The sequence below is a fragment of the Ochotona curzoniae genome, unplaced genomic scaffold, assembly GCF_017591425.1.
Source record: "Ochotona curzoniae isolate NIBS_2020 unplaced genomic scaffold, NIBS_Ocur_1.0 scaffold_3208, whole genome shotgun sequence".
NCBI lineage: Eukaryota > Metazoa > Chordata > Mammalia > Lagomorpha > Ochotonidae > Ochotona > Ochotona curzoniae.
This window is the reverse complement of record NW_024467106.1, coordinates 43,479,588-43,493,504: the sequence shown is the minus strand read 5'-3', so window position 1 is coordinate 43,493,504 and position 13,917 is coordinate 43,479,588. Positions and strand designations below refer to the sequence as shown.

Sequence of the window (13,917 nt, the reverse complement as noted above, 5' to 3'; positions counted from 1 at the left end):
GGAGGTGGAGCGACAAGTCATCTTGTTTCTCTGTCTCCTTTTCCACATTTGTAAAATGGGATAAGCACTTAAAGTAATCACAAAAGTCAAATGGCTTTGAGGCTGCAAAGTCATCACGTGAGATTTGATCAATGTCAAAATCAGTTCATTCCAAAAATGTCCCTTGATTTCCCTGACTCAACTTGATTTTTTTTTATTTTTTTAAAGATTTATTTTTATTATTATTATTTTTTATTGGAAAGGCAGATATACAGAGAGGAGAGACAGAGAGGAAGATCTTCCGTCCGATGATTCACTCCCCAAGTGAGCGCAACGGCCAGTGCTGTGCTGGTCCAAAGCCAGGAGCCTCTTCCGGGTCTCCCACGCGGGTGCAGGGTCCCAAAGCTTTGGGCCATCCTCAACTGCTTTCCCGGGCCACAGGCAGGGAGCTGGAAGGGAAGCGAGGTTGCGGGGATAGAACCGGCGCCCATATGGGATCCCGGGCATGCAAGGCAAGGACCTTAACCACTGCGCCACCGCGCCGGGCCCTCAACTTGATTTTGTTCTCCTTTTACTAAAATTAGTCAATGTGGAGTTTTCCCTATCTAAGTTATTCTAGCCTGTGTATTGGGTTTTCCTTGATTTCTCTGAGCACTGCCAACAGGAGAGAAAATGCTCTGTGTTCAGTGACCAGGCCAGCATCATGCGGGACTACAGCGCATCCTTTCCCAGTAGTCGACAAATGCTTGAGGCCATGACTTTAAAAAATGCTGTGTTAGTGTCTGGGTGAGTTCTATTTTTTCTTTACTGAGTTTCTGTTTCTTCTATCTGTCCATTGATGTTAAAGTGGTATTCTACTACCCATGTTGGAGATCCAGGAAACATTTTAAAAGAAAAAAATATATATAAAAGATACTGTGTTAGAGGGGCTGAGGTGGTCGGGGGCACATCTTGCTGTCTATTAGCATGGCTGTGAGTATTCCAACCCAGAATTCTAACTCAGAGAACACTGGGATGGTATACCTGTGCAAAGCATAAAAGAATCTAGACCAGCCTAAGTGGCTACCAGTCACTTTCATAGTTTTGTCCTGTAATGATTAGTGTTTCTTTGCAAAGGTGGAGGAAGAGATATTAAGGAAAGTTTGACACTTTGTACAACTAGTTTGTATTCTTTAGCTTATGACTCTGAGAGGGGAAATAAAAGGGGGAAAAAGTTCTGCTGCAGTATTAAGCTCCAGGAATAAAAGAGAGGTATATAACACAGCTTTATAAATGAGCATTTATTCGAATCAGTCAACATTTATTTTAATATGATGAGAATTTCAGATAGCAGGCAGGCATTTTTATATCTGTCTGTAAATACTCTTTAGCTTAGGAGAATTAGCTAGTTTGCAAGAGATTTGTAAAACTAATCTTACTGAGCAGAAAAGGATCACTTTTTATGGATTTGTACCATGGATTTGCATAGGCTTGCATAATTGATATAGAGAGGTGATTCCTCGTATTCGCTTGACTTTTGTAACATACTGAAAACGTGATTTTTAAAGCTCCGCTCTCTTTAATTGATGTACTACCTAAAGCAGGTAACCTGAAGCTGAACAACCTGCTTTTCTTCACCTGTTTGAAAATCACCCCTGCAGGTACGTATACAGGCAGAGATGCCTGTATTCACATGCCTTTTACAAGTTGATCAGGTTTTCCACATTTGTGCATCCTGTACCTCTTGTCAGGTTTTTTTTTATCATGAAAGGAAAGAATGTTAGGTCTGAAGGGCTTCTACCCTTCACGGCATATATTTTTGTGCTGTCAGGATATCTGCAAAAAGAAAAACTTCCTGGTGACACATCTATGAAAATACAAGGCTACATTTGCTGTTTTGTTCTTTCAAAAGTCAGTGATTTCCTTAGAAGATAATGGGAAATAGATTTTTGGTGGACACTTAACATATTCTAAAGCTAACTGAATCCCCCTCTGGTAGAATCATATCTTACTTGCTGGTGGATTAAACTGTCTCAGAAGCCTTCTGACTTTCTCTTCACTCTTGGGCTGTCATTGTTTCACTACTCAGGAGCATTTCCACTAGGGAAGCACTGGACCTGGAAGGTCAATTTATCCAACCACCTTGCAATAATGGATGCAAAAAGGAGTAGAATTCTCTTCAATCTTGTCTATATGATAGTAGCTCAGATGGAGGGTATAGGTGAGCCAAGGAGGAGCTTAAAGCTGTTGGTTTAAAAAGATTTGGAATTGATTGAGGATTTCATTCATCCTGTTTTCCTCTCCCCTTACAATGCAGATAGATCAGGGTTGGCTGTGTGTCAACACCAAACTGTTCCTCAACCCCAAATTTCAGCCCCCCACATCCCAGAGCTTTTGTTAAGGGATTCTTCTGAAACTAGAGGATCTCACTAGGAGCACCTTCAGAACTAGTAAACCTCAGGTGCTTTAGATTGTCACTTCACAAAGAAGTAGCTTGCATTTTTTAAAAACAGATCACATCCTAAATGGAACTTAGACCAATGTGTTTAAGTTTAGTGAGAAACTTTCAGAAACTTACATACTATTTCTTTTCCAAATCAAAGAGGAAAATAATGAGGAACTTTATGGAGAAGGAAAAAAGCAGTTGAGGAGAGTGCATTTAAAGGTACATTAAGTCAGTTTCTGTCTGAGGTTCTTTTTCTTTATGGCATATGTTCTATATTGACAGGGATTAAGTTTCTCTCCTGAATGGAACAATACACAGTCACAGCGAGCTACTGTACTGTACAGAGCAACAGACATCAGCACAGGCAAATAGAAATGTATCTCACAAAGAACTGACCAGGTTGGTTCAAACCACAGGCTCTCTGCTTCATCTTTTCCAATTCTGCATCTTCTGTATTTCCCTTCTGGCTCTGCTGCCGGCTCTCCTTTCTTTGTCGTTCTTTCTCTCCCCGACTATTTTTTTTTTTCCTCTCTCTCACTGTTACACTTTCTCTGTCCCCCTGGCTTTGTTATTCAGCATGTCTGATTAGCAGGAGCCTGATTGGCTGGCTGCCTGCTCCAAGAGAGATTCCATTGAGCTTACCCCCCCCACCCATCCACCCACCCACCCCTCGCTCAGGAAATGTGAGCGGGGCTGATGGAAGCTGATAGGCAGGACTGGAGTGTTAGCACCAGTACTGGATGTGACAGCAGGCAGAGGAGCACTTAGCAGCTTATTCAGTGTCCGATTCGGATTCCGGCAAAGATCCAAGCATGGAATGCTGCCGTCGGGCAACTCCTGGCACACCGCTCCTCTTTCTGGCTTTCCTGCTCCTGGTAAATGCTTTTTTCATTTCAATACGTTGTTATTGCTTTTTAGTCTGGGTGTTGTTGGAGTGTTGTGTATCTGTGTATATGTGTATGTGTGTGTGTTTCTATCTTAAACTCCAGGTAAAATCATTCACATGCTTCAGAAAAAGAAACAGAAGCAACTCCTTCCAGAACTTTAACTTCCCCAGCAACGTAAAGTTTTCAGGACTTTATAGAATTAGTTCTAGATGTGTAATTGTATTGATGGGGGGGGAGGGAATCAGTGAACTGAGGGCTGGCTAAATGGATGTGTGTTTGCTTGGAATTTGGCTGGGATGCCCTGAAATCAGATTCATTCACTCCAGTGTTCTTAGGATTTTTCAAAGATAGTCTGTGAGGGGCTTATCCCTACAGCCTCTTGTGAATTATTTTCCCTCCCTAAACATGTACTAGAGAACCAGGTAAAAGAGAGAATGAGAGCCAACCCAAATTATAGTTCATAATTGGTGGAAGTCATTAATGGATAAGAGTTAATGCTGGCTTTTATGAATTGAGGATTACAGTCTGTGATGGAAGAAGAAAAAAAAAAACTGATTTTTTATACAGCTGATCTCCATACTCGCAGTGATAAGGTGCTCAAGTCTTGCACATCAGCACACACTGCATTTTTGACTCAAAGTAAATGTTCCGTTGTGACTCATACTTGGTTTTATGGGCAGAAAATGAACATTTACTGTCCAAAAAAATCTACACTGAAAATATTAATAGCAATGCACATTTTTTTAAAACCAGAGTGTTCTGGGCAGACAACTTAGTAAACCTCATCTGAAAGTTTGATTCCAAAATCTGCACAAACTGATTCCAAACAAACGTGATTAGTATAGTTCTCCCTGTCACGTTTATGGAATGCCAGCACTTCCTCAGAAGGTAACAAGGCAAAAATGGCATAAGGTAAAACTGGAACACATGGATGGGGAAGAAATATTTTGTTCTAATTTAATTCTGACACTTTCATTTACCTTGTAATTTTGAAGTAAGAATCTTTAGGCACAAATCAAAAAACTGCAAGAGGATTCAGCCAGTACTTAATGAGTATAAATTTTATGCATTTCCATTTCACCATAGTTTACTTTGTTGTAGCAAAGAAATTATAATGCAGTTTTGAAAATGCTAAAATAAAAAAACACTACAGCTTCAGGCTTTGATAGTACTTGAAGGCAACTTATAGACTAAGTTTTTGCTGCTCTAAGAATTGAAAAAAGCAGACTATTTGGGTGTGCTTTTAGACTCATGGAACCAGCAGTTTATGAAAAGGTGTCTCATTTTTTCCGTGTGAGATATATTACTTGTATACAACCTTGCTTTGTATTGTCTATCCTTTGTAACTTTTTAAAATGTGTGGCATTCAGCCCCCGCACCCCTCCCAATTCAATTGTATTATGAATAAAATTACCAGCACATTGAATTTTTGGATAACTTTCATGATTCTTTGGTACAAGTTTCCTATTTGAGATGAGATTATTTTTCTGCCCATTTGGTAAATGCAGTGTATTCCTCTCTGATGACTTAACTATATATGTATGTGTATGTTATTTATACTCATATTGAACATATACTTTTGTGGGAAAAGTGTATTTGCTTATTTCAGGAGATTTAACACATTTATAAATGACAATAATTGTACAAATAAGATGAACTGCACCAACGCAAGTTTGTTTCATGCCTGCATTGTGTGACTCAGGAATCAGAGTTATGCTGATAAAGCAAGCCCTAAGTGGTAATTGTCCAATATAGATGTTAGTGCAGAGCCTAGCAGCCTCAGTGATCACTGTCATGTGTCTTGTGTGTGAATGCGCCAGACATTTGCATGAAAATGAAACCTCTAGTAATTATGAGAAAAAGTCTTTTGAAACCCATTTTACAGACAGGAAAACAGGCTTATGGTTGAATCTAAGGATTAAGTGTTGGGCAGAATATAGCTAGTCTGCTTTATGGTGGAGTGATTACAAGGTTGGCAATGACAGAAGTGATAGTGCATGTTAGGACTTGACTGGCTATACGTAGGTTTTTTGCCTCATCCTGACTTTGCCCAATGTGATGAACACTTGTTGCACTGCTCACTAATTGCTCCTTCTAGTTTTTTAGCCAAAATTTTCATCTTCAGGCAAAGTCAGGTCTGATCTGTAGTTGGCAGTGATAAGGGCCATCAAGAAGCTGAATTAAGCGGCTTGTTTTTCTTATAGCTTTTTTTACACTTGATAAACTATCTATTCCTAGAATTCATTTAAATAATTTCTAGAGATCTCTTTAATTTAATTGGAAAATCCCACGGCTGTTTAGAGGTAAACTCAGTTTCTGCATAAAGCAGCCTTCCTTTCATTGTCAGCTGAATCAGCTACACTGGGACTCAGGATTTACCTGTACACAAACACTGAATGTTGTCCAGTGTGACTTGTATCATAACCCATTCCCTTTGGAGCATGATTTCTAGGAGAATGGCAATTCTGTGTCTTTTTCATCTGTTTTACCATATTTTACTCATGGGATATACACCATAGACTTCTTTTTTACTCTGGTTATAATTAGACAATCATACTGGTTCAGAGATTTCCTCTTTGTATTCAAGACAAATTAAACCACATAACACAACTTTCCCAGACACCCCCATCCCATTCCTCTCTCATTTTGACTCCTTTGTCCCAATTGTTTAGCTCAAAAGAAATGTGGCAAAACCCCTGACTAACCACTGACATACATGTTCATCCACACTTGAAGTCAAATCACTTCTTGCCAGAAAGGCATTTAATCAAGTTTGCATTTGCTTTTTGTTTCTTTTAAGTGGTTTTAAACTCTTTTGCCTGCTATTGTGAGAGCTGCAAGAGTCACACTAGGAATTATAATAAAGTACATGTGTTTTTCTCTTGAATTTCTTTTCTTCTCTGCACTAATTTATACATGGAAACTAGTCAAACACAATAGCCCGTTCCCTTCAGTTCCTTTGGCACTCTCTTCCACTATTATCTAAGTGAATCTATCTTGGATGGCGAAAAGAACCATTAGCTTGTGGAATGAATGTTAAATCCCTTATTTACAGCAGTTTGTGGCCTGTTCCAGCTGTGAGTGTGTCTGTCTGTGCGAGTGTGTATGTGTGCCTGTCCATGCACATGCATAAGCACCTCTTCGTAATTGTTATTCTATCTCTTCTCATTTCCCCACACAATCTTTACAGCAAGTTGAAGAATTTTTCATATAAATCTATAGAACATAATGAGGCACCCATTTAATTTTTTCCCCTATGTGAAACTTTTGTCTAGACCTGAACAGCTACATTTTTGGTGTCTCAAGTTCCTGTTTTGAATGTTTCAGTCTGTTCAGGTTTACTGCTGATGCCTGCCTATTATTTTCATGTGTACCAGTTCTATCATTTCATATAAGCTGAGGAAAAACGTCCATTAGTGGTCACTAGTGAACTACAGAAGAAGCCTGTTGCACTAGTAGTTTTTCGCTTGAAACGTTTATGGATATTGAAGCCTTTTTTTTTTAAGGAGAGAATGATGAAATAAACACATCTGTTCTTGTCTTTATGACTCTTTATCAATATATGTGAATAAAATAGACGCCAATCATCTAGCACCCAGTGGCATAAGCTAATATTCCAACTTCAAATGGACACAAAGTTCACACCTACAGCCTAATGACAAAATTAGTCAGAGCTCGTGCAGTCTTCATCAGTTGAGAATAAATAGCCCTTGTACAAGTTGCTAATTCTTTTTAAAAGTCAGTTTATTTTTAATACATTTAGCTCTGGAATCCAAATAAGACATGACTGAATTCTCCCCTTTATTTTAGCTTACTTAACACATAGTTTTAAACTATGCAATGCACTGTGAATTTCTACAGTTCCTATATACAAGCATTATAGTTGTTTAAGAACTCAAAGACAAAAGGACTCATTTAGACTAACGTATTTCTCTAATTCTTCATGTTTTTACTGTTTCCTAATTTCAAGTATGTTTTTCTAATTTCTTTGGTCAAATGACAGCTCTGCTTTTAAGTTGAGTATCTCTCCATTTCTAGAAATGATATTTTCTCAGATTGAGTCATTTAGATCCCATTTTATTCTTCCTTTAGTAAGGATCTACTGTGTCTATGGTCTCATGAGTAGAATGACCCAGAAATGACCTCTTGAGTTCCCGAGAACCAGAGTCTTCATGAGTGAGAGCATTCCTTGAATTACCATGAATAACCTACTGGTTAAGTGTGTTGAGATAATCACAGGAAAATGTGTCTAAATCAAGTTTTACAGTCTTGCCATTGTTACTAATTTTCTTCTTCTAGAGAGCTGGCTTCAATTTTTGTTTTTACCAGAATGAGACAAGTTCATGTCATTTTCTGTCTGCATCATAAAAACCATACCATGTGGTTGAATTTTGGCTTGATTGGCAGTGCTGGCTCATGAGCAGCTCGGGATTGGCATAGCAGAGGTGATGTCAGTCCTAAAGGATCCTAATTGAAATAGGCCAGCACAGCTGTGTGGGGAGCCTGCATGCTGACTGGGGGAAGCTATTGCTATCAACCCCTTCTTTCCATGGGCTCAGAAAGAAATGACTAACTCTCCCCAATGCCCGAACTTCAAGATTAAAACCTGCATTGAATAAAGCTTAACTGTTCTGTTTCTCTACCAGGGGACTTTTGTGATTGAGAGCAATCCATTTTCAAGGCAGTTAAAGCAGTTTCAGCCGTGTTACACAGATACGTTAGTGGCTATAGCCTCCAACGGAAAGCAACCTCTGCATTTTTATTTATTGAATTTACAAAAAAGTTAAGCACTCACCAGTCAGACTCAATTTTTAACTTATATGCATTGTATATTCTTCATGTTGATTAACTGACTGTACATTATCTCTTTCATTGCAATCTTTTATTAGAATAAATATCATGTTTTCTGTGTTTGAATATGTCTGTCACAAATTCTATTCATATATAATTGCCTGTATAGTCAGCACTTACTAATGGCTTATTAGTAGGCACAAATGATTCATTGTAATGTCTAAAGCACTTTAAATGGAGTTTTTAAAACTTATTTGAGTGGTAGTGGAGCAGGGATAACAAGTGCCTACCCACAGATAGGCCCACAAAAGACGGAATGGGATTAGAGCTGGGGGCCAAGAAAGTCTGTGACTCCTGTGGGATTGGCCGGGTGCAATTGTTTCAGCCATCACCTGCTGCTTCCTGGAGTCTATGTTGTTAGGAAGCTGGACTCAGGATCCAGAGCCAGGAATCAGATGACTTAACCAATAGGTTAAACACCTGACTCCTTTCAATGGAATCTTTCAGAGTTTCTGTGTTATCTTGCATTGATCTCTGTTACTGTATTTCACTTACTAAACTTAGATTTCCATCTTTCCTACAATGCTACAGGGACTAGGAGAGGGTATAACTTGGTCGTCCTGCCTGTATCAAAATGCCTGATAGTTAGACTCAACTAATGTTGTTACATGAATGAATAAATGGATAAGTAAGAATAACTTGACAAGAAAAACTGAACAAAAGAGAAGTAGGAAGGGAAAATGTGAACATTCAGTTTTTGCTGTTTCTGGTTTTGGTAAGATCAAGTCAACATCCCTAATACATTCCAAAGAGAAAACATACATCTTGGTTCTCAAATGTCTACAGCAGCACAGTGAAAACAATTCAAAAACATCTTTTGTGCTGTTGTTAATAAGAAAGAATCATGTTGCATGTTTCAGACACTGTTTTTCCATTTATTTCTCAAATATTGTTCCTTATACAAAACTTGTCTTCAGGATAAGACGGTATTTATATTAGCCGCAGTTTTACAAAACTTGAAATTGCTAATAAACTCTCACTTTAACAGAGACAATACTACAGAGTCAGCAAAACTTTTACTGCTGTCCAGAAAAGTAAGCCAACTTCCCTGTGATTGGATGATGTGATGTGATTGATTTCTATATAGTATATTCCAATCAGAAGCAATATGTGGCCCTTTCGGGCCTGATTTCTTCCACATAATCCTCCAAGGACCTAAGGCTCTCTTTTTACTTCCCTGTAAGATGCAAATAAGCCATTGAAAAATGTCAGGACTTTAACATATGCAGAGCCACCAAAGGGAAGTCCCCAGTATTTGAATGCTTCGATAGAACTCACCCTGTATATTAGTACTGTGAACATTTATTTAATCATAAGCAGGAAATAAATATTTGTTATGTTAAAATGCTAAATTTTATGGGGAATGTGTTGTTTGTAAACATTGAAAGCCTTATAAAAATGCTTTAAATTTAGATTCTGTGCATGCTAGTGCCTACAGGTAGGTACAAATTCCTCCTTCAATTAACTAAGTGCAATAAAGATACCATGTTACACTACAGGGATTTTAATCTTTGTAGAGTTTGCTAAATAGCTGGGAAATGCATCAGTAATACAGAAACAATAGAAAAATGGGTGTATTTTTCAAATTTAGAATCTGAGAATTAGTGGAGGAGTGGTAGAAACAAAGAAAGAATCGAGATAGGCAGCGCTATCAGAGAACAGTTGAAATCTCCCAAAACAGAGGACTCTCACACAACCAACAAAGTTACTTGGATCTAAGAGGGAAGACAGAAACACGCAGGAAAAGACAATGAGAAGACAACCAAAGGCAATGCCAGAAAAATCAAGGGAAGAACAATGGAAGGAGGGGGCTCCAACTCCCCAAGTGCAAGGAAAACATTTCACAAAGCAGCACAAGAAGTACAGTGTACTCTTGAGCATACCTTCTCTCAGGCTATCTTGTACCCATTTTCCTTGAAAGTATCTATGTGTCATGAGGGAGTACTGATTTGGGAATGTAAAGAGCTGTTGCTGTGACACTGAATGCAGCTCCAGCATCCCTAGCCAGTCTCATCACTCTTTCCAGCTTCTACTAATCCATCATGGTTTTCCATTTTATCTAACACTTTGGATTGTGCAAGAGGTATAGCCACTTTCAAGTAACCACGTGTTTTGTGAACACCAAAGTACTACAGCTTTTCAAGTGGTCACTTTCATTCCCATGAACACCTGTCACCAACTGTCTACCTAACACAAAAACTAGCTCCATAATGAATAAAGAGAAATAATAGCGTATAATAAATATAAATGAATTATGACAGCCCTTGCAATAAGGAGTTTCATTTTTTTATTAAAATGCTTCTTAAAATGTCCACATCCTACTCTGAGGTGCCTGAATCCTCTGCTACTGAGTATTCAGAGAGGCAGCAGTGTCCTTCGCCCAAGTATTTGGTATCCTGCCATCCACACGAGACAGTGAGATGGAGCTCTGGGATGCTAGTTTTGACCTGACCCAGTTTTGATCTTTGCCTGGGTTTGAGAAGTAACATCAACTGATGTAAGATCTCTTCGTATCATTCTCTCTGCATTTCAAAAAAAAGTGCGGGCAACAGAAAAATTTAAAAAGTTCTTAAGGTAAACTGTGGTGAATACTATTCTTTTCGAGTTCCGTATGGGCTGTTTTACCCTGTGAATAAAATGTCTAACCTCCTTAGATGCTGTTTGTTAATCTGATTATATTGTAATTTCCAAAAGATGATGAATGTGTTAATTCTGTGTACGTTACATTTCTAATCTCAGAACTTACTTTTAAATTTATTTTAATTTTTGTTTGATACAGTTCCTTAGACTCTAGGGTTTCCTCTTCCCCCCTCCCTCTCAGTTTTCCTCTGTTTTATGATAATAGTATAGTCTTCAATGACAGTCACAAGAACATCATGGACCTTATTTTTACAGTTTCTATAGTTTAGACTCTGCCACAGAACACACTCAGTTTTTGAGGTAAGATTAATTCTTTAGGAAAAACTCATATGGAACAAATTATTATCATTGTGGAAATTACCATTGCACATGACCAATGTATAGGGGGTTTTCATCTGCTGCACTACCATTGGGCATTCCACTGCCAGACTGCAATCTTTATACACTTTCGTTGTTATGTCTACCTTTCAATAACCAAAATCTATGCAAAAAGCAAACATTCCATTTAGAATTATTTTCCTATAAGTACAATTATAATAGTATTTTACACCTCCCATCCTCTTCAGAATTTTATGCTTTCATTAAAATTAATGAATTACAGTAAAATCTAAATAACCTTGTGCATTGAAAAGGGGATAAATTAGAGAAATGGAGTAGCAGAGAAATCGTGTGTGTGTGAGCATATGCCATGTACAATGCAGGCAATTTATCCCACTTCTGAGGCAAGAAATTGCAAGGCTCTTAATAGTTTCACCACCTGTGAATTATTTGGGTGCACTTCATAAGCGGGTTCTTTCTTGTATTTGTTTAAAGAAATAAGTTGTAGTTCGCCAATTCTACACTACATTAATTTTCAGAGTTTCCATTTTCATCTTCATTGCTTTTTCAGATTTTTTTCCAAAGCTTCAGCCATTCTCCAACTAAAGTTGTGGGCATTTTGCTGTTCAGTTATTGGTCAGGGACTTTCTCTAAGTCAACAATTGTTGGGACAAAGAAGTATGATGACGAAAGATACCCTGACATAAATTCCAAGGGCATTAAAGAAATGAAACAGGAAATTGTGAGCAACCTGTAATAAATACAAACTGTCCTATAACATAAATATACAGTCCTTTGTTTCCAAGGTAAGGTAAGGTGGGATGTCCAATTTCTCAGCCTACTTTGCCTACTGTAAACGCAGTCACCAGTTGAAGTCTGTTAAGAGTATTGTTCAAATATTGTACATCATCATTAGAAGCAGAAAGGGAAAAGGGAACAATAAGAACTTCTGCTGTTCAGATGCTGAGGTAAGATGTGGAAGGCAATTTTTCACAAATACCCTACCCTTTAATTATAATTGCTATAGCTGTTTGTCAGTAAGACCTAAAATAATTTCACTGATGTGCCATACACATTTACTTCTCATGTGAGACTTGTGAGTGGGTTTGGATAACAGACATGCTTTGAAATTGCTGTTATGACATTATTCTAATTGGCACTTAGAATGCCAACTCACAGACTTAAAAGGAATCTTCTTTGGGATGTGTATTACGTGACTTCACTTGGCTGAGATATCTTTGAAGGCAAAGGTTTGGTTTGGTTTGTCTCAGACACATTTGTATTCTTAGCACCAGGCAGTCTGATATACACAAAGTGCTCAATCGATTTGTTTGACTAAATGAATTAATAGGCTATTCTGGTCCTTTCATTTTGTAGACCATTGACTTTAAATGTTTACAAATACTTGGCTCACCTCTTACCAAGAAGACTTAGTAGATCCTGGAATCTGGATCCCTTTCATTTGAGTACCTCCTCTTTCTGGCCAAGTTCATCTTCATTCTGTTGTTCTGCATGGACCTCAGAACCAGGAAAACCATCCAGCTAGCCTTGGTAGAGAGCAACTGAAATGTTGAAATATCCCACAAAGAAGGAACCAAGAAATCAGTGAAGCTGCTAGAAAGTAAATTTGAGTGAAAATCCTAGGATCACTGATGGTTTAGATGGGGACCTGGCAAGAACAGGGGACTGGCATCTGTTAAGTTTCTCTCTGTGTTCCAGACTTGTATCATGTCAATGAGATTCATTTTAATGAACAATAAGAAATATTTGATGCTGTATAGGTGAAAATAACTTCATAAGGGCTCAGAGGTCTTAGATTCACTTGGTACAAAATTGTAGATTGTCGCTGCAGTAAACAAAATGGACATGTTCTAAAAACAGGTCTTCCAACATGTGAGTTCACAACGAATTTGAGGCAGGCAGAGAAGACAGAAATGAATTGGATAGTGCTTTCCATTGGTTTATATTGCTGTCGTGAAATTACTTTCTTTAAACTGTATATTTAACTATTGTTAATGGAAGGAGGACTCTGCCTAAAGAAATAGACACATTAATTCATTATTTATAGTTATTCAAGAAAGAATGTGTTAGAAAAAACTCTGAATCTCTGAAGATTTATACTTAAGGTCATTTCTTGGGCTTACATCTTTTTGCTGAAATCATCTTTTTCAGTAATGCTGAAACTAGAGCTTAATGAGCATATTACTTTGCCTCTGTGTTTAACTGATCCATAAACACCTGTCTTTTTGTCTTCGAGCTATACTTAAGCAGTGAAATCTTTAAAACAGTCCTTCATTTAGGTGGGGAAGAAACCCCATCAGTTACATATAGGATGCAAAAATGCTAGTAGGCTTTTCCCCCAGATCGTTTGCCAACTTCAGCTTGGTAGTGCTAGGACTCAACTCACTCTAGGGACTATTTTGATGAAAACCTCCAGGATCTGCATCTGAAGAAACATATCCAGTAGCCTATTCCCATTGTAAGGTTCTAGATCACTTAAAACTGTGATTGCTTTACTTTAGGCCTTCATAGACCATCGAACTATCACAAGCAAATAAGGGTTGATTTGCACGTAGGCAGGAAGTACTGGAACTGGTGCAAAGTTTTCTAATTTTGTTTTTTAACTATGAAAGTAAGAAAATAAGTTTTTGTTGCTACTATTTCATAAATGAAATCAAAAGCTCCAGCTGGCACCAGTGTTGTGGCATGCAGCTAAGCCTCTGCCTGAAACAACAGCATCCCATATGGATACCAGTTAGAATTATGGCTGCTTCACTTCCTGCTGGTGTTCCTGGGAAGGAAGCAGAGAATGACACA

The 13,917-nt window shown here is 38.1% G+C and overlaps 1 protein-coding gene across 2 annotated transcripts in view; it reads left to right on the top strand.

Annotated features, from left to right (window-relative positions):
• Positions 1-3,136: 3,136 nt before the first annotated feature.
• ADAMTSL1 (ADAMTS like 1) overlaps positions 3,137-13,917 on the top strand; it is a 385,347-nt gene continuing 374,566 nt past the window's right edge. Inside the window, exon 1 of one of the 2 annotated variants that reach the window (XM_041004529.1) lies at positions 3,137-3,279. In XM_041004529.1, the coding sequence (XP_040860463.1) occupies positions 3,217-3,279 (63 nt within the window). In that variant the 5' untranslated portion in view covers positions 3,137-3,216. The remainder of the gene's footprint in view (positions 3,280-13,917) is intronic. The other variant, XM_041004530.1, reaches the window with a different exon arrangement.